This window comes from Eublepharis macularius, chromosome 6 (assembly GCF_028583425.1).
Source record: "Eublepharis macularius isolate TG4126 chromosome 6, MPM_Emac_v1.0, whole genome shotgun sequence".
Classification (NCBI taxonomy): Eukaryota; Metazoa; Chordata; class Lepidosauria; order Squamata; family Eublepharidae; genus Eublepharis; species Eublepharis macularius.
In genome coordinates this window covers 125,606,539-125,630,534 of record NC_072795.1, presented here as the reverse complement: position 1 = coordinate 125,630,534, position 23,996 = coordinate 125,606,539, and the positions used below count along the sequence as shown (strand labels likewise).

Below are 23,996 nucleotides of genomic sequence, written 5' to 3'. Positions count from 1 at the left end.
TTAGCTTGCCCTCTGTGCTGCTCGGTGGCACGGAGGGCAATCTAAACTCCCCTCTGCCACCGGCCATGTGACCCTTTTCGCCGAAGGCAATTTAAACTTTAAAAAACTCCCCCCTTGTTCCAGCTGACCTAAAGTGACATCATTGTGCGATCTTGAGTTCCACCACTGAGTTCCACCACCTCTTTCCCCAGAAAAAAACGCCCTGTAGATATCTAAGATCTTTTTCATGTGATAGCAAAAATAAACTGTTTGGTTTGACATTTAATTAGTTATTCATATTTTCAATTATGTGACATTCTACCTAGCCAAAAAGTGACACTATGTTCAGCTGCAAGATAAGAGATATAAATCAGTAGAGATGACAAGAGAAGTTAGTGAGCAGATCATCATTGGAGAACATTTATCTGATACTGACCACTATTTTTAATTGGCTGTCAAAGATGAAAGAGCGCCTGCTAGAGAATACTAGAATACACATGTAACACCACTAAGCATAATGTGCTCTGATTCATGTTTCCATGACACTCCTTTAAAAAAATGTTATGCACAAAAAAAAGTTTATTATTGGACATAACTGTAACTTGTATGTGAATGTAAGATGGCCCCCTCTTTTCCTTGATGGCATACCTGCGAAATAACTAATCTTGCATTTGAGCAAATACTGTAAAAAATTTCTTTTGTTACTTTATTATCCAACTCTTCGTTTAGGAAGCTTGGGACCTCTTCATCCTTACTAGAGCACAGTTATTCTGCAAAACTGATACAAGGAATTTGTACACTATTTAGCCTGGTTCTAGTCCAACACTAACCGCTACACCACAAAGGCCTTTTCTTGAACAGTTCTTTCAGGAGGCAAAACAAATCTATGCACATATTTTTGTAACGAAGTTCCAATGGGGTTTATTCCCAAATGAGTAGAGATAAGATTGCAGCCTAACAGTAAACATGTTATGTTTTCATTTGTTTACATCATTGGAAAGTGCTTCTCTCCAATAGGAGCCCAAAGTGTTCTCCTCTCTCCTCACGCTTCTCCTCCCTTCCCATTTTATCCTCACAACAACCCTGTGAGGTAGGGTTGTCTGAGAGCATGACTGACCCAAATCACTTAGCAAGATTCCATGGCAGAGTGGGGATTCGTGACCGGAGTCTTCCAGTCCTTAGACTGACACTCTAATCCAGAGCCAAAACAAAGGGAGAAGATTACACTTCCACAATAGTTAAGTACACACCAATACAAGGAAGTGTGCCAACACAGCTATTATTATTATTGCAGCACAAGTAAATTATACAATCAATATAAACACAACAGTTTCGATTCCATTCAATTCAATGTGGCTGCAAACTTGTTCCAATAGACTGAGAGAGTCAAGTCCCATATGTTAACGGAACCTCTTTATCACAGGCTGCAAACGGTGCCAGTTGTGAAGTTAATCGGTGGCGTCCAAGATTTATGAGCTCCAAGGTGGCGACGAGCTATACCGGTCTATTCCTTTCGGCTCATTTCAAACCCAGTTCTTCATCAGGCCACCAATGTCAGTTAATCAAAGTATTTCGTATCCAAACTCAAAAAGCATTCTGGTTTACATTCAGGTTTACATTTAGAGATCCAGCTCTCGAGTTGGCCTAATCCAGAGGCCATAATATGGTGCCTATCTTGGGTTGCCAGTCGCTCACTGGTGGCAGGGGATCCTCCGCTCCCACCCTGCACTCCCGCTTGCCTGGCTGGCGGGGGAGGAACACGCCTACTGGAGGCGCACCCTTGGGCAGTGCTGCATGCTCCTGTGGGCTCGATCCAGCCTGAATTGGACCACTACGGAGTGCTCCTGTGCTCCACAGCAGCCCAATTCAGGCCCGAATTGGTGCAGATTGGGCTCAAATCAGGGCACTTTGGAGCACGGCAGTGCTCCAACGCTCCACAATGGCCCAATTTGGGATGAATTGGTCCGAATCAGTGGAGCACGGAAGCACTCTTGGGGGCGAATGCGGCCTGTTGATGATGTCACTTCCCAGAAGGGGGAAGGTAAGTGCCGGGTCCGCCATCTCCCACCAGGACAGGGGGAATTGGCAACCCTATGCCCCCCAACACATTTCCTGGTGTTCATCAAGTGTTTTGGAAAGCGGGTGGGGCCAGGTGGTGCTTTTGCCCACTGAGGCTTCTTCTTGGCAATTGGGGATTTGATTGGCTGTGCAAATTTTTAAAAAAATATTGCTTCAGCATTAGCTGCTTCCACAGCATAAAGATCTTCACTGTGTGACTGAAGGCAGGCCATGGTACCTATCGTATGGCAAGTTCTGCATCCTGCAGCATGCATTTTGTGGCTGCCCCCATCAGACTCTGTTAGAATTACAAAAGTGCCCACAAGTTCAAAAAGGTAGGGAACCTGTGCTCTAGCTCCTGCATGAAAGAAGCAAGCCGTGCAATGCCTATGGGATGCCTGCAACCCGTGGCATGGAAGTTTTATTATATTTACAAAATTCTAACCCCACCACTTTGTCCTGATCAGGGCCACTAAGGGAGCTAAGTGATTAAAAACATACATAATAAAAATACATCTTAAAATCCATTAGAATCAGACAAAAACACATTATTAAAAAAGGTTTAAAGGCCCACACAGTACAATAAAATACATATAAGGGACTGAGATAGGATTTTACGTTGTCTGGTACTTTTGCTGGGGAAACCTTTGCTTTTCAACACCTGAATAACTGGTATCCATTATTGGAGGAGGGAGTGCTGTGCTCTGTGCTAGACTTGGTAGTCGAAAGCTCACAGACTCAGCAGGGGACTCCCCCCTCTCATGCAGGCCATAGCTAGCAAGCCATCTAGAGCTAGCTCAAATATGCATATAATCATATCATCCCATTTGTGGATGAGATGAGAAAAAACTTGACTGTTCATTTTGGGCATTGCATTTGAAGTCTACATTACCTGGGGTCCCCTCATAAGACCTTTGAGTCTAGAGCTGGGAATTTCCTAACTGCAGCACTGGCTATACCTGTTGGATTGCTGCCTGAAACACACGGTGTAAGGGTCTACTTATATTTGAGGAAGGAAGCGTTGATTCTGGAAAGCTCATACGGTGGAAATCTTGTTAGTCTTTAAGGTGCTACTGGACTTAAAGACTGGACTTGAATCTTGCTCTTTAAGGGAAGAGGATGTCTTGAAGATGTAGCCTGTATTTTACCCTTTAGCCCAGGTACACCCGATGTTTTAATGCAATGCAATAAAAATGGGCCTAGGAAGTTACACTCTTGTTATGTCTAAGAAACAAGTAGACATTTGAGAGGCAAATCCTTTCCCTTTCCTACTGAACTTCAGCCTCTCACAGAAGGCAAAGAAACTTCTTTTGTATTTGGAGGAGATAATATTAACCCCCTGACGGCAGTCTCGTTCTGCCCGTTTGGAAGGAAGCAGCTGTGCATTTTAAGTCGGCCTCGAGTCTCATCAATGAAATAAATAAATGAAAATAATAAATAAAACACTGTCAATGGCTCTTGTGTGTATGCTCCGGTGACGAGCTAGTCCACCCTTGTTGGAATCGGAAATTTCATAAAAGTCCATTACCCCTGCGACGCTCCACAAACGCGGGGTGGGGAGAAAGAATGTCACCTTTTATGGTGTGTTTCAGGCAGCAATCCAATAGGTTCAGGTAGCACTGCAGTTAGGGAATTCCCAACTCTAAAGGTCTTATGAGGGGACCCCAGGTAACACAGACTTCAAATGCAATGCACCAAATGCCCAGTCAAGTTTTTTCTCATCCCAACCCTCCATCTCCATAAATGGGATGATTCTTTTCTTCTGGTAAAAAGCCGCTGTGGGTGTCACTCTAGACTTTGCCATCTCTATGGTGAGACTTTGCCTGAAAAGTCAGAAGGAACTTCAAACCCTTTCCCAAGTTCCTCAGCCCCCCCATCCCCTTTCGAACGGAAGTTCCGGTTATTGGGACGGCCATTTTCGTCGTCGTCTAGGAGTGTCCTGTTCTATGGTCGCTGCTGCCGGAAGCAGGAAGCTGCGCGAACGGAAGCGGGCTTCAGCTGGCGAGGGGGCGGGGCCTGGGGTCCGCTTCGCCGTGGAAGGTGGGACGGGCTGGAGGAGAAGCAGGCGGCCGAGCGAGCGACCCCCCGAGCCAGCCATCTTCGCGCGCCCGCCCAGCGACGGCACCGGCGCGTCAGTGTCAGGCCGGGACCTTCCCGGGAAGGCGGCGGGAGAGGAGCCGCCCCCTCCCCTCCCCCTCGGGGGGCCCGCGAAGGGATCTCCGGCCGCCAGGCCCGAGTGACGGAGAAAAGGGCCCTGCAGGGGGCGCCGCAGCCCGCCTCGCTCCGCTGCAGCTCTCTTGCCGCCAGCGCCGGAGCCCCCTCGCCTGGCTTCGCCTGGCTCCCCCTGCAGTTGCCGCCACCCCAGTCGTGTGTGTGTGTGGGGAGGGGGTGCTGTTGTTTTCTGGCCCCTCAGACTCCCGTTACCCTTTTTGGGCGGGCTTGGTTTTTCCCGTTTGTCCTCCTGCCTATTTGCGCCCCCTTTTTTTTGCCAAGCTGCAGCCTCTGCCACATTTCTGCCCCCCCCCCCTCCTGAGGGCTCCTTCTGAGAGTTCCCTGCCAGGACGTTAGCTGGAGGGAGGTTGTTTGAAAACTCTGTGCAGGACTGGAAGCCCCACACTTTTCACTCGTTTCCTTTGTGTGTGTGTGTGTGAGCGCTGGTTTGGTGACCCCCCCCCCCCATTACTTTGGAGTAGTGGCATTTGCAACTTTTTTCAAGGGGAGGTTTTTATGTGTGGTGCCTGGCCTCCGGGCTGCCCCGTGGGAGTGATGGAACTGCAGCGGGGAAACTGAGTCGCTTGCTTCTGTGCCATCCCTGCTGGATCTTTTCTAGGAGAAGACCTTGAGTGCTTCAGTCGTCTCCGTCGATAGCTGTCAATATCCAAAACAAGCTGTGTTTTTTGGATGTACCCGTCCCCTCCTAAGAAAGCAAGGGAAATTCAGGAATTGCCTTTTTTTTGGGATTTTAAAAAGTCTCCTGTACTGAGTGTCAAATTTCTACTACTACTCTACAGCCCAGCTGCTTATTTTGTTATTGTCGCAGAGCCACCACCACCCCTTTTTGGAGATAAGTGAACAATTGAACTTGAAACACCAATACAGGTTGTCCTGGAGTCCTGTCGTCGTATCTCTCTGAGAGAGAAGGCCTATTTTTTTCCTTCCCTTAGTTTCTTGGATGTGATGGAACTCATGTTTGCCGAGTGGGAGGACGGAGAAAGGTTTTCATTTGAAGATTCTGACCGCTTTGAGGAAGACTCTCTTTGTTCCTTCATTTCTGAGGCAGAGAGCCTGTGTCAGAATTGGAGAGGATGGCGAAAGCAATCAGCAGGACCCAACTCCCCCACTGTCAAAATGAAAGGTGAGTGCTCAGTAGTTTTGTATGCCTCTTAAAAAGATGGGACCGAAGATGGTGGGGGTAAGAGATGTTGAGAAGGGTTTGCACAAAGTCAGCAGGTGTGTGTTATAAACAGAGCAATCTGAGTCAATGAATTATCCGTTGCAACAAGTTCTTACTACATTCACCTCTTTTGTAACAGGGTCTTAGGGTTATTCTAGAATTATCCTTGTACTAAATGGGGTGTTGTTCTTTGCAGCCAATTTGTGATGAGTTTTTGGCTGCAAGATTTCTTGGAAGTCAGCTGTGTTATAGTTTCTGGGTTTTACTTCCAAGTAAGTAGATATAGGGTTGCAATGATATCTCTGTTTAATTAAAGCACTATGTAAAGATTCTCTACTGCCAAAAGTCTGTTGTCAGTGAATGCTCTGAGTGCAGCCTCTTCTCCAATGTGCGTTTCTTTTTTGCAGTTTAACTGATACATTAGGGCCATTGACAGCTTTCTGGCAGTCATTTCTGAGCGGGATACGGTGCAACAGGGAATGACCTAGTTGTATGCTTAATCTCTGCCTGAAGGGGATTATACCTTGCCCTTGTGACAGTTCTATCCTACTACAGTCAAAAGTTAAGTTGGTGTTCCCAACCTGTTTCATTATTGGGACTGGTAATATGAAAATGTTACACACTGGCCCAATGGTATGGCTTTATACAGACTTGCATCAAAATGTTGAGTAATAGAAAATTCTTACATCAAGCGATAGAACTTTCTTTTAATTGCTGCTTTTCTTGAAATCGAATTACCATTACATGCCGAACACAAACGGAAACAAAACTCCTACTAGCAGACTAGCATGATATAGTAATTCTTGCCTGTCTCTAGGCTCTGGCTGTACTATCAGTGGTTGGTGGGACAACAACTTCCAAACAAAATGAGCTTGGAAGTGTGTGTCTAAGTTGCAGATAATTTGTTATTGTCACTCATGTTTGTTTCCTTTTTTTGCCATAACTCAGTAACGTTTTATAAAACCTGATTTCTGAGTGTGTTACTCTGCAAATGTGCTTTACCTTCTACATAATGGGGAACCATAGCTATCCCGGGCTTTCTGAAATGTGTAACAGATATTTTGTTGAGCAAGATCTGGGTCCAGTAGCACTTTAAAGGCCAACTAGGTTTCCAAGGTATGAGCTTTTGAGAGTGTGGTAACGTATCCACCTCCATTCACACACTGCCATATTGATCAGTACACATACAAATGAGTTGCATTACATGTACATTTTAAACATCTGTTAATGTGTAAAACATCTGGTAGAAGATGTGTGTGTAACGTGTTTTCAAGGGTTTCAAGGCAAGACATGTTCAGAGGTGGTTTCCATTGCTTGCCTCTGTATAGCAGTCCTGGACTTCCTTGGTGGGCTCTTGTGCAAGTATTACTCAGGGCCAATCCTGCTTAGCTTCCGAGATCTGATGAGATTGGGTAAAACTCTATTCTGCGGTTCATCTTGATGCCTGACTGGGTATGATGAAAGACCTGCACTGTGCTTTCTTATCAGCATCAAAGGCTTAAGTCATACATGCAGCTGTGTCCCTGTCCTTCACAGCTGTTTAGCAGTGGTATTTGGCATTGCGAGAACATAGTTAAGCTGGAAAAAGGAAAAGTTGAGAATGTGGTGTGGAAATGATTGTTGGGTCATACTGTAAAAAAAACCCCTTATTTATATTGTGTGTTAGCGTGGATAGTGTAAGGTTCTATGATCAAGATCGCCTTAACTTTATTACAGGTAGTAGACAGTTCTTGTTCTCTTCAGCAAAGCTTTGTCATGTGTCTTGTAGCTTGTATTACCAGTGTTATGTCAATGTGTAAATGAGAATGTAGACATTTCTGAGGGGGTGCAAACCTATGTGGCACTCCCAGGTTTATGTTTAGGTGATATATCACGGACTAAAACTGTAACCTGAAACTCCAGGTTCTTCTCCAGCTAGTTGGTTTTAGAAGTTGAATCTTACTTGGAAATGATAGTATTTTACATGGAGTTAGAGCTTTCATTCTTCTCCTTGAAGGCGCAATCTTCACAAATAATGCAAGGATTTGGGGCAGAAAAAAATGGATTTCCATTAGCCAGGAAATGAAACAGTAGGGAAGGTGGAACGTAAAATGAAGACCCCACTCCTTCCCACTCAAGGTAGCATAAATATGGATTATTCCACATAATTGTCACAACCTTAAGAGATCAAAAAGAATCCAGTAGCACCTTTAAGACTAACCAATTTTATTGTAGCATAAGCTTTCGAGAATCACAGTTCTCTTTGTCAGATGCATGGAGGGCAAAAAGAGAAACTGGTCAGATATAGAGGAGGAGAGAGGGGGGCGGGGTAGATGCAAACATCTCCTTCTGATATGCAGATGCAAACAGCTCCTTCTGATGTGGAGATCAGAAGCAAACTGATTAAAGGTCATTGGTGAGTTTTAGGAATGAGCAAGGGTTGGCCACAGTCTTTCTAATGCAGGTGTTACACCACTGCATACTACAGAGATGTTTTTAGCCTATTGCTAAAAAGGTGAAGGAAAGTACTTAACAGTTGCATGTTCTAAAACAAACATTTGATCTAAATGCTTCAGGTAGCTCCAGTTTCACTTCAGTTCCTTATAATGTGATGTACACCTGTATCAGAACACTCATGTTTTGGAGCTGTATTGTGTGAAGCAGCCTTAAAAAGAAGGAATGACTCATTTAAGGTTTATGTTAAACCTGCAAAGGAAAAAACGAAATGTTCTAGAATCCACAATGTAGAATTCACTAGAGATTCCGCAAGGAGACTCTTTATAAGCATATGTGCTCCCAAGGTCTGGGGAAAGAACTGTGAAGTGCCACCTTTCCAGAGCAACTTGGGGTTTGTTTGTTTTTTTGTTTAATGAATGGTGGAGTTTGTCCAGAACGATATTATAACTTCCTTTGTTTCTCAGCATTGCATTTCACGTGGTTACAAACAAGAATGAGGAATGAGGTGGGAAGGAAATTAGCTGGCAAACTTCAATGGAATCTGGTCTACTGTTTGGGATTATTTGATGTTGTGTAGCAAAATGTATCAGTTGTAAGGTAAAACAGAAGCAGTATCATTAATGGATACATTACAGCTCCTTTTCATCTTATGACCTACCATTTCTAGGATTCAGAGCAGACTGATTACATATTATAACAAAATCTCCCAAAATTACAGAAAAGCTTTAAAATGGCATAGCTTTTCTGTTTGATTAAACGTTGCATGCATTATTACGCACACTGTCAAATTTTGATTAAATGTTGTGTGCATTATTATGCACACTCTCAGCGCATCCCACTACCTTGGGATGTGCTGAAAAAGGATGATACTAAAGTGGAAACGGGATCAGTTTTCAGGACCAAGCAAGCGGGTATCCAGTGGGTTTATATGTGGTCACTGTATACTGTATACTGTATGCATTTTAGCTGCCGAACCTGTTGCACAGACGGGTGGGGAGTTCTCTTTTCACAGTTTGTCTCTTTTGCATTTATATGCAAGGTGGTTGTTAATGAATTAGGACAAAGTTTCCTTTGCGAATAAATGTTGGTGACAGAAGTGAAGATTTTATTTAAAAGCATAGTTAGAAAAGTAAGTTATTTTTCATCACTACATGCTTGATCTTAACCAAAAGGCTGAGAAGCGATATTTTTGTCAGGTATTATGGAGTGAGCTGTATGTTTTGGTTAAATAATGGGAGTGGGGAGAAACTGTATAAAAGTTCTTCCAAATGAAATATGTTGTGTCAAACACTCTCAAATTAATTTGTTTGTAAAATGTTACTATGGTTTGATACTTTGATGATTCTACAAACTGCAAGTGGAAGGTATTTGCTAGTGGAAGGAATTTTCTTACCTCCCCCAGGCCCCACCATCTCCAAAAAGCTAGTGCTGGGTATAGCAGGAGCCCTGTGATAAGATACCATGGGATATGGGGATAAGATGCTATGGCACTGCACTGAAGAATGAAATGGGGTGAAATTATCTCCACTTTCTTTCCATATGAAGTTTTTTTGCATGCTCCCGCTGACCAACCACAAGAACATGTGTGTTGATCAAGCCATTCCTTCTCTTTAATTGTGGCTGACTGAGTGGAGAACCATCTGTTAAGACTCTGGAGGTCTCAGCTCATTTGGAAGAGCACTTTCTCACTCTTCTAAACTGTAGAAGAAGGAACCTCAAAGAGAAGGCCTTGAGAAGAACAGTAGATTTCAGTTTAGGCGAAAGGGTCTCTTCCATCCATAATTCAGGGATTCTCAGCCCATTAGCAGTCATATGTGGAAGCCACTCATTGCCATATTTGTACAGAAGTCCGCTTCCACTCCTGCAATTTGAATTCCATGTGCTTGAAACCCCACCTCACCCTTTTTGATATTAGAAGTAAAGTTTTTTCTCTCCTGCCCTCCGCCTCACAATATAGAATATGTCACCTGACCGTTTGGGAAAGCGAGATGGATATTCATTGAATACTTCCAGAGACCTTGTTACCTTGTGGAAGGGAAAGGAAAGCCTTCTCTCCCACTGTACTTGCAAATAGTCTTTGGCCCTGTATAGTCATCTTTGCAGCCCAATCTTATCTTTGTTTACAGGTGTGGCTATGCTCTAGGTATGCTTACAATTCCACTCTAAGAGATGTGCTTTTGAAGCCTAGGTTAGTTGGCGTTTGTTCCATGACAGAGATAAAAAAAGGCCTTAATTATCTTAATTCTTCCAGAGCTTTCAGTTTTGAAGCAGAGTGTTGATTTGCTTTTCAAAGAAGTTTATTATTTTTCAAACAGTCTATGAAAAAAACCAGCTTTCTTCCACCAGGAACCTGGACTAAAGAGCAGAAGGACAAATGCAAATGAAGTCTAGAAATGTAGCCAGAATTCATCTGGTAACGCAGCAACAAAGTTGAGAATTTCTTATAGGGTGCAGCAGCTTTTTCCATACCACAATGGGAGAGAGAAATTTGATGGAGAAATAACTGAGCTTTGTATGAATGGAATCTGGGGGCATGAATTCTTCCTCCCTCTCTCGCTTCATGTACAGCGATGTAAGGGCTCTTTCTGCTTGTATAACTTGATGTTCACATTTAAAAATGCCAATAAAAGCAACCTTCACACTCTTGTGGTTAAATAGCAAAAGTGTGCTAGTGGTGTTGTGTAACAAATTACCACTAAAATGCTTTAAGGTTAACTCTGTGGTACTTTCGAATGGCTGTAAATGAGACTCGCTGCAGACTTTGGATGGGCACACCTTTTCTGTGTAGAGATCTGCTCACGGGAGAGAAGAGCCTAAACTGTCACATCCAAGCTGCTGCTTAGAGAAGGAGGATAGCGTGCGCATTAACAAAATAAGTACAAAATATTCTTTGACTTGCCTTCAAAACGCAAACTGAAAATCCAGACCGTTCTCACTTAATCTCTTCCTGGGTGGAATTGAATTAATTATTTCATTTATATTCCTCCTTTATCCCCAATGAGGACTGGAAGCTGTTTTCATCATTCTCCTCCCCTCCATTTTATCCTCACAACAACCCTGTGAGGTGGATTAGGCTGAATGGGTGTGATTGGCCCAAGGTCACTCAGCAAGCTTCCACAACAGAGTGGGGAATTGAACCTGGGTCATCCAGATCGCAGCCTGATGCTCCAACCACTATATCACGCTGGCTGTAAATACCAGGGAACTCTTTGCGGCTGCAAGTATAGCTGGTGACCTTAATGTACAGCTATCAAACAGAAGGTCCAAGGGCCTGATTGGGCTCTTTGAGTTTCCCACTGCGCAGGGTTCATCAGGGGTGGTTGCCATAAATTCCTTCCTACTTGTTCCAGCATGACAGGAGAGATCTCTCCCTGCCCGGTGCATTGCAGAAAGCGGCTGGATTTCCCGCTGCCCCGTTGGGGAGACAGAGCCCCCTTCCACTGGTAGAGTTCCTCTGTCATTCTCTTGGGCGAGAGAGCAGCGTCTGGTTTTGCAGCAGTGTTTGCAGGCCCTTGAAACCGTGTGAATTGTATGCCTTTAAATCTTGGTTTGAAGTGAAACTTGACCTTTTCTGCCCTTCAAAACCTTGGTGTATGCCGACTCTGGAAGGAAGGGGTTTGGGGGTAAGCATAAAGGACTCATTAGTGTGGTTTATTCCCACAGAGATTCTTGAACTATCTGCAGTAGATCTCACTGTCAGTCTCTCCTACTGACTCTTTAAATTAACTTATGGATGACAGAGGAGTATTGAGAGTACGTTGGGCCAGAGCGGAACATGGCCTGGAATTTGCTTGTTGCCCATATTAGCAGCTAGAGGAAATGGGTATATAGTGGGCAGTGGCAGTCTGTGACTGGCAGAGAAGGTACCTCGGATCATGGGAATGTTTAGGCTGAGAGGTTTAGTTGAAAGGGGGGCGGGGAATTGGTTTGATGTTTGAAGGATTTTTGGAGCACAAATATGGGAGCCCGCGGTTACACTTTAAAAATATATTGACTTGGGATTGAAGGGTGAAGTAGATTCTGAGGGGACGCCACATCACATAGTAGCCATCCTCTCCAAATACAAATGTTTCTTTCATAGTAATGCTCTGCTGCTCAGCCTTTATGCAGAAGTAATGCTGAGTTTGATAAGACATTTGATTAAGCATGCTTAGGCTTAGAAGTCTCTCTTTGTGAGGCATCTTACATGAGGACGCTCAAGGGAAGGGAGGCGCAATGTTAGCAGGGAAGCGTAGATTGAAAAGACGGAGCTTGGCTCTGTCAGTTTCGCCTCTCTACAGGAAGGCAGAGATGGTTCCTCAGAGGGTTTGTTAATTTCATCTTCCCCTGGCAAAGGCTCTGTCAATTTCACCTCCCCTTTGGGGAGGCGAAGAAATTAACAAGCCCTCTGAGGAGGATCTCCCCACTTTCTGTACAGAGGTGAAATTGTCTTTTTAAACTACACTTCACAGTTAACATTGTGTATCCCTTCACTTGAGCGTCGTCATGTAAGATGTCTCATGTAGAGAGACTCTGAGTCTTCAAGTACTAATGCTAGATTCTGTTTTTTAATTTGAGTTTCAGTCTTCTGAAAATGTGAGCCTCTTCGGAATAAAGACTGATAACAGGACAGAGCGCAAGAAGCAGTCTTGAATATCTGGGAATGGGACAGAACAAATCCAAGTAGTTAATCAGCAAAGGAACTGAAACACCTTGCTTATGCCAGTTCACAAACAGTCTGAATTCCAGCTTTGGGTGAGGATGTGGAACATGGTTTGCCAAACAAGGGGACCATCAGTTTTCTGGGCACTTGTTTAGCTCATTGTCTTTCCTGTGGGAATAAAGGATTAAGAGTTAGGATGATCAGGTAAGAGGGAGCTGATGGTTGAGAGTAGCGATGCCCAGATAGGGAGAGATGACATCTTAAGCTTAACAACTGGACTTTTAAAAAAAACAAAACATTTTGCCTCCTGTCAAAATGGTAGATTAATTTTCCACCATCGGTTGAGTTGGGGACTTCGGCCGTCAGCCCTGGTTGAGTTACATGTTGCTGACTTTGTGAATTTGCACACGTGCGGCATTTCTTTTGTGTGTGCATTTCTGGATAATTTCTTGCATGATGATTCCCAAACACACACATCCTTGTTTTGCTTCTTCCTACTTAAAACGACTTTCTAGACAGCTTCTCTCCATTCACGTATGTGTGTGTGTGTGTTATGTGCCATCAAGTCGCCTCCGACCTGTGGCGATCCTATTAATGAGAGATCTCCAAAACGTCTTATCATTAACAGACTTGCTCAGATCCTGCAAACTGGAGGATGTGGCTTCTTTATGAGGCACTCCAAGTACAAGTTGATAAAAACAAGATCAGTCCTAAAATCTACCACCACTAAAATAAAGAACTGGAAAAATTAAGAACAACTGCAACAGTAAAATATACCCCTTCCCTGGAAAGACTGGTAAAACATCATCATTGGGATAATCAAGAGAGGGGTTATCCCCTGACTAAAAGCCTGTTGAAATGAACAGACCTTAGCCTGCCATTTATAAATGGCCAGCAATAGAGCTGGTTGAAGGGAGAGGGAGAGGCTGTTCCAAAGGTTTCCTGCTGTCTCCAGGATGGTTCTGTCCTTGGGTTCGGCTTGGTGACCAGCTATTGTTTCTAGTAGCTAGCTGTAACTTGTATAATCCTCCCTTTCTGCAAAACAGGTATGTCTCTTCTGTTCCCACTGTCCATCAAGCAGGTTTACAGGGACAGTAGAAATCCTCCTCCAACCGATGATGGTAAAAAATACTCATCCCCACCTCAGGACACCATTTTGAAAGAAGAATCCCCTGCTTCCCTCTGTTGCCAGCAGCTTTTTCAAAATTAGTTACTTGGCTGGAGCATAGTGGAGGATTTTCCATGCTGGTTACTAGAATTAAATTTCCGGTTCTTGATGATTACCTGCTGTCTACACTTGTGGACCCCTGCAAGGAAAAAGTCTCAGAACAATAACAAGAGAAAACGAGGTTCATAAATTTAATTGGTGTATGTGAAATGCCTTGTATGCCTGAATAACTGAGATCTTGCTGTATCACTGACTTCGTTTATGGGAAAAAGCCACACTGGTTAAATGGGAACATCCAATGAATTAATTTTTTTTATTTCTTGTTGTAAGCTGCCTTCTGCATGCTTTCCCCCCCTCCTACTCCCCCCCCCCTTTTTTTGGTAGAAAGGCATTTCTTAAATAATCTTGCTAAAATAGCACTATGGGCACATCTTCTTGGCCACTGTTCCTTTCCTAATACCCAGGGCTTTTTTTCAGCTGGAACTCGGTGGAACAGAGTTCCGGAACCTCTTGAAAATGGTCACATGGCTGGTGGCCCCGCCCCCTGATCTCCAGACAGAGGGGTTTAGATCGCCCTCCATGCTGCAGCGCGGAGGGCAATCTAAACTCCCCTCTGTCTGGAGATGAGGGGGCGGGTCCACCAGCCATGTGACCATTTTCTCCGAGGGCAACCCACTGAGTTCCACCACCTCTTTTCCGAGAAAAAAAAGCCCTGCTAATACCCTTTTACATGGGTTAATATATACTGCAGAAGTTTGTTCTCATCTAGCCTTTACAAGGTCATAGCATGGAAGGACAGAAATATTTGGTTTGTCTTGTGTTCTCCATTTCAACTATAATACAAAAACTCTTGGCACTGTCTTGTTTGTCCTTGGAAGCGAGGGATGGCAGTCCTAGCGCTTGCCACTGTGCGGTGTGTTATTCTGGCAGAAGGCTTTTAAACTAGTTTAAATTGTTGGACTTTAAAACAAGCACTAGGCATTATACGTTTACTGCAGGGCTTTTTTTCTGGGAAAAGAGGTGGTGGAACTCAGTGGGTTGCCAGCACAGGGGGCAAGTCTTGGTGGGAGGTGGTGCCCCTGGTATCACATGTGCATGCACAAAGTGCACGCATGCTCCCAGGGCCAATGACATCACTTTGGGTCAGCTGGAACAAAGGGGGAGTTTTTAAAAGTTTAAATCACCCTCGGTGAAAATGGTCACATGGCTGGTGCCCCCGCCCCCTGATCTCCAGACAGAGGGCAATCTAAACTCCCCTCTGACTGGAGATCAGGGGGCAGGGCCACCAGCCATGTGACCATTTTCAAGAGGTTCCGGAACTCCGTTCCACCGCGTTCCAGTTGAAAAAAAGCCCTGGTTTACTGTGATAATCACGGTAGTAACCAATACCAACATCTACCCTTCCAAAGAGCTTGGGATGGGTCAGAACAGTTTAATTGTTATATACATCCTTCTTTCTTCAAGGGGGCCATTTAGAGAGACTGGTGTAGAGAACGAGCATTGTACCCTCAGCTTGGCATTGCCAGTTAAAAGGGACCTGTGGTAGGAGCTGCTGGCAAACATCTTCTTGAGTCCTTGAGAAGTCTCTTTCAGTCAGATCAGAAAGTACTGGGCTAGAGAAACCAGTAGCCCGACTGGGTATGAAACAGCTTTCTATATAGAGAACTTGGGGGAATCTCCTGTCCATCTATTGACAAGGTATCTCAGTACTAGGTGCTGGTAGGCTGTTTTCTGAGCCAGTTAGGAAGAAAACAAAAGGCATACAATAAAAATTAAATAAATTGAATTAAAATTGGCTTTAAAAGAGGGTTAGACAGAATTATTCAGAAAGGCGTTTTGCTCAGATAGGAGGGCTGTATTGTATGGAGGGGGTCTCAGATGCTTCGCTAATGCATTAAGGACCATAGACTTCACCACTATGTTGCCTTACATATTATCTGTTGCTTTAAATATGTACTACCTGTGCTTCATGTTGTCTAATATCAGTCCTCGAACTGGTTATGTTCTGTTTCAGCATTTCTTCAACTCTGTATTGGATCCTTGTTAATGCTATGTCTTTGTAAACTTGTATTTATTTATCCTATGCCGTTGTTTATGGAAATGTCCTTGACACTGTATGGAAATGTCCTTGATACTGATTGTACTAACCTCACTCTATTTAATCCGCCTTGAGTCTCAGTGAGAAAGGCGGACTATAAATGACACAAGTAAATAAATAAATACAATCAATGGAGAAGAGGTCCATAAATGGTACCTCTGTATTCATAGCGGGTGAACCTGTGAAACCCAGTGCTCAGAGGCAGTATGAGGGGAAGACGTTAGTCTCTGTGCTTTGTTTGTTGGTCCTCCGGCTTGGCTGCTGTGTAAGACAGAATGCTGGTCTAGCTGGACCACCGGCCTGATCCTGCTATGTCCTAAAACTGACCCATGCCTTCATGACCTTGGCCAGCCCCGATTTACTGGACGCTTGAGAAGTATCGACAGTTATTTTTCTGGGCGGGAAGATCTCCAGTGGTGGGGCAGTCACAGCCATTGAGAAGGCTGATGTAGGCAGAAAAACCTTTTCACTGGATTCAGTGGGTCTCTTCTGGTAAGTGAGGAGCTTTACTTTGATAGAAGAATCCTTGTCCTAGGGAGGTTGTGGGCTGATCAGTGCCTTTAAATAATAACCCTGCCCATAACAAATTTTCTTTGGCTTTAGAACCCAGTCCCAAAATTTAGGAACCAAGCTTCTTTTTCAGCCTTCAAGATTTTATATTTTAATGACCGCACTTTCTCATTATTGCCACCACAAAACCAGATCCTAAACTCTTCACTTAGTCTTTTTTTTAAAGCTATAACCAATGTGTTGTAGTATATAAATAGATACGCGGTGACCCTGGTTGTCATCACAACAGAAAGCTAACTTCTACCCCTTGCCTGAATAAGCTTTGTATGTCCTCTGAGAATCACCAAGAGGCACTTAGAATGATGAAAATACTAGGCCCCACAATGCATTTTCTAAGTGCCATGGTGCCCCGACACCTGGCATTTGTCGAGCCCTTTATCAACCCATCAATCGCGGCTAGACATGATTTGGAACCTAAGTTTGTACATGTATTCACAATGTCTGGGATCCAAACCCTGTTGTCTATAGGTGTGCAGTGGGGCGGAAAGTAGCCTTTTGGCAGAAGCCCTTTTCGTCAGATGGGATAGATTGGATTGGACCCTTCTTGTGGGGGTGGGAAACTGCCTCTGGAGGGTGGAGCAGAGCACTTCCTACATATGACAGCAGAAGATCACACCTGACATTTTTTATTCCAGTTGCTTCTTTGCCTTGCTACAACTTCTGTTTCCTTTCTTCCCAGTTCGACAAATTTGATATAATATTCTATATTTGTCTTGTTAGATGGGCTGGTGATCCCCTTGGTGGAGCTGTCTGCCAAGCAGGTGGCGTTTCACATTCCATTTGAGGTGGTGGAAAAAGTCTATCCTCCAGTGCCTGAACAACTGCAGCTGCGTATTGCCTTCTGGAGCTTCCCAGAAAATGAGGAGGACATCAGGTAAGCCCTCTTTCTCTTGGCATTTCTGCACGTTTTGCGTTCAATTTTCTTTGCTTTAGAAGCAGCATCAGTGAAGCTGAACGGTCTTGACTGCTGAGGGTTTGTTAAAAGGTTTTTCAGCTACGTTTGCACTAAAATTGCATGTTCTAATGGCAAGCTCCATGACTGTTTCATAAACACCAGTTTAACATAATTTAATTTTAACATGAATAAAAGTACTGCTGGAAGATAGTGAAATTAGCTGTCAAGTCTGTAACCCAATTGGAAACCAAGCTACAAGTGACGCCTGATGTGAGTTGGACATGTGTCAGTTTCCCTCAAGTTTTGATGGGAACTGTAGGCGTCCTGGCTGACTTGCAGCTTGGCTCTCTGTGTAAAAGCCCATTGAAATCAACTGAAGTTTGCAGAGCAGTCAGTCTAATGCAATAGAGCTTGGCTCTAATGCGGACAAATTGGAATGGGCAGCCGTGGCCCTGGCAGCGTTCCCAGGTCCTCTCGGCCCAGCAGGGTGAGGTGGCCACTGGGTGAGCTCGTTCTGCCCTGGCTGGGCCAAGCTGCCACTAACCCGAGGCAGCTTCAGGCAGATGCTGGCTCCCCAGCTCAGGTGCTCAGGTGCCCAGGTGCCGGAGCATGGGCACAGCCCATTGCCCCCCACAGCCGCATCCCCGTCCTGCTGCCACACTTCAGTCCGGTAGGGCAAGGTGAGATTGCGCTGCTGGCTGGGCAGAGAGGAGCTGGAAGCGCTGCCGGGGCTGCGGCTGTCCGTGTGCCCTCGGTGGCTGTCTCCGAGATGCGGCAGTAGGACGGGGCCTCGCTCCTGGCTCCACTCGGCCCGGCAGAGCGAGGCAGACGCTGGGTGAGCTTGTGCTGCTGGCTGGGCTGACAGGAGCCGGGAGTGCTGCTGGGGCAGCACCTGCCTGTCCCAATTGGTCCACATTAGAGCCAAGCCCTAATGTTTTTGACTGCTCTTCAAACTTCAGTTGATTTCAGTGGGCTTTTACACGGAGAGCCAAGCTGCAAGTCAGTCATGGCGTCTACAGTTCCCAATAAAACTTGAGGGAAACTGACACATGTTCAGCTTGTGTCAGGCGTCACTTGTAGCCTGGCTCTCAGTCAGATCAGTTTATTGTAACGCTGTGGAAAGGATAGAGGGACGACATGCCTAGCTGTACTAAACAGAGGGGGGATTGCAAGGGCTTGAGGGGGAGGAGAAACCACTTTCCCCAACCTGTTTGGCCACTGACCCCTTCTTGCTCCATCTCTGCCTGCCAGCCCTCCTCCTCTCCTTCCCTGCACTCTGGCTCTGATTCCTCTTCCCTGTACACTTGCGTTTTTCCAGCTGCTGCCAGTCACCCACACACCCACCTGACCTTCCTTCCTGCTCATCTCCTTGCCCAGCTGCCCACCATGTTTTCTCTTCCCATCTGCTTGCCCCATGCTTGCTTTTTACCCTTCCTGCTTGTAGCCCTCACAGTTACTCCCCCCCCCCCGCTGCCCACTGACCGCTCCTGCTCCTTCTCTACTTTGGCTCCCCCTCCCCACACCCCAGTCTGCTTGCAGCACTGGTTTTTGGACCCAGTTTTGGGTTTCTCTGGCAACCCAAAAATGTCACCTGATGTTCTTTGCTTTTGTCGCTTTGTGATGTTTCTGCATGCACAGATGTCACTGATTTGAATTTTTAGTCCCCCGTCCCCCCCGCCGCCTTTCCATTTTCTGCTAACCTGATACTCTCCTAGGTTTGCAGAAATCTGTACCCTAGCCCTGAGTGGGTCATGCTGTGTAGTTTTTTTGATCCGTGTGAGATGAGGAAACACTCATGGCTATTACATACATAAATACACCAAGCAAGCCACTCATATGAATGAAAGGCGGAAAAATGGACCTTGAATTAATTGATGGTCATTCAAGTCACATGCCAGAGACCGATCAAAATACAGGGCTGGGTCCCAGGCTAGATTGACGATTTCCAGTCATCCCCGCTTCCTGCTGCAGAATCCCTGGTGTTATTCTGTAGGGTCCCCTGCCCCCCAGGGACAGCATTTCATGGAGACTGGTGGGCAGCAAGGTGAGGGGGAATGAGGCAGGAAAGTTCTGTTCCGCTATTGGAAAATTTAGTCTTCCTAGCAGCAAGAGAGGAAATTGATCCATTGCAAACAAAAGCAAATCCTGCAATGCAGAAACCGTTCCAAACTATTAGCACATGCATCACTAATTTAATTACCTCATCTCACAACACTAAGTGAACAACAAAAAGCACAAAGATGAAATTTACACTGCTTGTTATGCCTTGTTCTGTGTTAAGTGTCGGATGTATCATGTTTTGATTTTTTTCAGAGGTTTCCCCTCTTGTCTAAGGAAATCCATTTTGCAATTCCAAATTTATTTTTATGTCATAACAAGATTTAATTGATATAATGATAAATCTTATTTTATTTAACAAGTTAATACAGAATTGTGTTAAAATGCTTATAATAAATGTATGAGAAGGATCCTTTTTGCCATTTTGCACATTCACTTCTCTGGCTGAGGCCCATCTGTTGCTATAAATTCAGATTTCTTTATCATTATGTACATTTTTTAAATGAAGTATGTTCCATTTAGAAGCCAAAATTAAAACCTCCCCAAATATCAAAACAAAAACATTGCTTCCAGGTTTCTAAATCTTTGGTTGTTGTGGGTTTTCCGGGCTGTATTGCCGTGGTCTTGGCATTGTAGTTCCTGACGTTTCGCCAGCAGCTGTGGATGGCAAGATGCCAGCCACAGCTGCTGGCGAAACGTCAGGAACTACAATGCCAAGACCACGGCAATACAGCCCGGAAAACCCACAACAACCATCGTTCTCCGGCCGTGAAAGCCTTCGACAATTTCTAAATCTTTGTCTGAAGACATCGATTTCTTCAGACAAAGCGTTAGATCTGTCCAAAATTTCCTAATAAGTGGAATGTAAGAAGTGTCGCCAACTTATAAATTAACTACCTGTTAAAGTTCCATCTGATTCCTATGTAATCTCAAAATTTTTCCAAGGTTGGGGTATAGAGCGCCATACTGTGTGTCTCCGTTTAAGAACACTTTGACAACTGAATTGCTGGCTTCTTGTAGGTTATACTCCTGCTTGGCAAATGGCAGTGCAGATGAGTTCCAGAGGGGAGAGCAACTTTTCCGAATGAGGGCTGTTAAAGATCCACTGCAAATAGGTATGGTGGTTCAAGCTGACCTGTTTATGTTCTTCTTAAACATTTTAACTCTAGTCAGATACAAAGTGGGAGCCTGGTTGGTGGTTGGATGAGTTGGGAAGAGAAGTATTCTTGAACTGGGTGGGGCACGGTGGTTTCCATCCTGCCTAGCCCCTCTTGTGTTGCCATATACAGTGCTAGTTTCTTGCCCCCACTCATATCAGCTAACCCACAGGGCCCTGTTCCAGTTTGGTGGAGTCTCTTAATGAATGTATGTGTCGGTGGATGGCTGGCTGATAGCACTAGGAATGAATTTTGGCAAGACTGTGAATTTAGCTTAAAACAATTCTGGATTTTTTTCATCTTCCTGGAAGAAATCCCAAAGGAAGCTGCCAGCATGACACATGCACTCATGGTAATGTATTCACCAAGGGCTTCCAGATTTCTTCTTATGGTGGTTTACTTTCCTCAGGTTCCTTATTACACCTACTATATGCATTAAAATTATGATGCTGCAGATTCGGTGCTGTGATGTCAGTGACCGAGGCTCAGATGGAGACCTAACACCCCAACCTGTGATATGCGCGCTAACCATAGTTAGGATCATGGTTTGCACTTCCGGTCATACAGGCAAAGCCCTGGTTTATAGATGCTTGTCATAGATGCTTGTCAGCTTTCTTGTCTTGAATGGCAGTTGCCTCCAGAGACTGGAACGGTAGTGTTGTATAGTGGTTAAGTGTCGGACTAGAATCTGGGAGACCCAGGTTTGAATCCTCACTATGCCGTAGAAGCTTTCTGGGCGACTTTGGGGCAGTCACCCACTTTCCGCCTAATCTATCTCACAAGCTTCTTGTGAGGATAAAGTGGAAGAGAGAACAATCTGCGCTGCTTTGGGTGCCCACTGGGGAGAGGGGTGGGGTACAAATGAAGTAAATAACTTTGATTTGTCAATTCAGGCATTGTGCCAGATGGTTGTTGTGGGTTTTCCGGGCTGTATGGCCGTGGTCTTGGCATTGTAGTTCCTGACGTTTCGCCAGCAGCTGTGACTGGCATCTTCAGAGGTGTAGCACCAAAAGACCAATTTCAACAGGAAAGAAGAGACTTAAAGAATGAATAGAGCATGGTTTCCAGTCCTGAAAAACACCAGGCTAACAAAATACTCTACACCCTACAATAGCCCTGCAGAGAAGATTAGCATATCAAGCACCATTCCATATGCAAAAGAACCTCCTCAGGATACAGTGAAGCCTCCCTCCATTAGCATTCCACACCCTGGAAAACTTTACAGGATGACTCAGCCTGAGTAGATATAAATTACCTGCCAACATCTTCTCCACACTGTGACACTGAGAGATCTCTGTCTTTTGGTGCTACACCTCTGAAGATGCCAGCCACAGCTGCTGGCGAAACATCAGGAACTACAATGCCAAGACCACGGCAGTACAGCCCGGAAAACCCACAACAACCATCGTTCTCCGGCCGTGAAAGCCTTTGACAATACATTGTGCCAGATCTTGGTTTCTGCAGATGAGAGTCTGGAAATTCCTTTAAACTCTGGCTTCTAGTTTGGGTTTGCCTCCTGATTGTGAACCATGGCTTGGTGTGGTTTGGTATGATATCTGATAATCCAGCGAAAACCTGGTACCTACCATTTTTATGCATCTTCTCCCAAAATTAATAACTTGGAGATCAGTAAAATTATCTGACACCCTAGCCGTTTCTGTCATACACATGAAGGCAGGATGTTCCACTTACCCCTATCGGAACTGGTTTCAGTATTTCACCCAAAAAATTAGGGCTGAAATGTCAATATTTTCATGACCCATCTCTCTTCATTTATCTGAGTTCCTAAACAGTTCAACGTCATGTGGCTGTGGCTGCGTCCACCACTGATCCCACGGGGCTTTCACAGTTCCACCTTCTGACTGTAGCTTATTGAGTGTCAGTTGCACTTCCGGGAGCAATTTTTTTCAAACAATGTGAGTTTGAAAACACGTTAGGCTGTCAGAAGTAAAGCTGTACAGTTCACAGAACAGAACTTCAGGCAATCAAATCTAGAGCAGCTGGTTATTAAACTCCATTAAAAAGTTCCCCGAGAAACACCAACAGGATCCGGGTGCTGAAAAATTATCATCTTCCTTGTTTTTTGAAGATCTGTGTAGGCAAGCAAGACATTAACTCTTAAAATAAATCCATTTTTAATGATGTCTTCGCAAGCATGGTGGCTATGGTAAAAACAAACATTTCTGCTTTTAGAGATCAGCTGAGTAGCAGCTTTTAGACTCAATGAAGAGAACAGTTCTTCATGTGCATCTTCAAGGAAGTCATAAAGACTTGTTGTCCCCTGTTGCTTCCTGTTTGTCTTCTCGTGCTGGGGGGCCTCTTCGTGGAGAGCTTGCCTGAAGCACGTGCAGCTTGTTCCAGCCTGGGAGTGGAATACCTTCCAGGGGGGAGTATGTGAGGAGGTCCTTTTGATCGCCTAAACATGGCAAGCAGCATCAAAAGATACCATTCACGGAGGAGCACGTATTGCTTACTGGATCCCGGATTTGTTACATAGCAGAAGAGCTTTTCCTAGCATGAGTCCCTTGTTGGGTGAAATGGAGGCGTTGCTGTTTTCAACAACAGAAGGCAGTCTGCAATGGGAATATTTATTTATTTAAAATACTTGTAAGCCTGCCTTTCTCTTGACCATCTCAGGCCTCAAGGCAGCAGTGTAAAAACAATATTATAAACAAAACATTAAAAAAGATATAAAATATTCAGAGCAGTCTCATATGGTACATGCACACATGCAAATAGGACTGCTCAACTTACATCCCACGCACCCACCCCAAATTGTTTCCCTACTTTAAGCTGGGAACCTTATGTCCTTAAAATGATTGATGCCTATGGCAGTACTTTCAGAGTTCAGCATATTCAACTGTTCACGTTTCATTGTTGTAGGGGTGGGGAACTTGGTTTGTGAGAAGGCTTGGGTTTGAGTTGGACCATGTGTTTTACTGGAAGCCCGTGGGTATCATATTTCAGCTATGGATTTATCTCAGATGCACTGGCTTCTTTCTCAACGGTAGCTTCCCCCCACCTGTAAAGTTGGCGGTTATTAATACGCTTGATTGTGAAGTGCTTAGAGTTCTGGGTAATTTGATGGACGTCACTAGGAAGTAGTTCCATTCAAATACCTAAAGGGATCTTAATACAAGTCCAGATCTTTACTGTTGAAAATGCTTTCTCTGGACATTTATTCTCTGTCAATTTAAAATTCAACAGTGATGATAGTTGTTTAAAAGGTATTGTAGCCCATGTGACTTACTGACGCTTGAGATTTTGGTTGAAATGAGGAAAGACCAGTGTATTTTTTTTGTTTGTGGTATCTCTGTACCGCAGTATAACTTTCAGCCTGTTCTGTAACAGGTTTCCACCTGAGTGCCACAGTGGTACCTCCCCAGATGGTACCACCGAAAGGAGCGTACAACGTGGCGGTGATGTTTGACAGATGCAGAATCACATCATGTAGCTGCACCTGTGGAGCCGGGGCCAAATGGTGTGCCCATGTTGTCGCTCTCTGTCTCTTCCGGATACACAATGTAGGTCTCCAGTTACA

At 44.7% G+C, this 23,996-nt stretch overlaps 1 protein-coding gene across 2 annotated transcripts in view; it reads left to right on the top strand.

Annotated features, from left to right (window-relative positions):
* Positions 1–4,069: 4,069 nt before the first annotated feature.
* ZSWIM8 (zinc finger SWIM-type containing 8) overlaps positions 4,070–23,996 on the top strand; it is a 65,152-nt gene continuing 45,225 nt past the window's right edge. For both annotated transcript variants that reach the window (XM_054983148.1, XM_054983147.1), the window contains exons 1-4: positions 4,070–5,392; positions 17,066–17,219; positions 20,319–20,413; positions 23,807–23,979. In XM_054983148.1, coding sequence (XP_054839123.1) covers positions 5,215–5,392; positions 17,066–17,219; positions 20,319–20,413; positions 23,807–23,979 — 600 coding nt within the window. In that variant the 5' untranslated portion in view covers positions 4,070–5,214. The remainder of the gene's footprint in view (positions 5,393–17,065; positions 17,220–20,318; positions 20,414–23,806; positions 23,980–23,996) is intronic.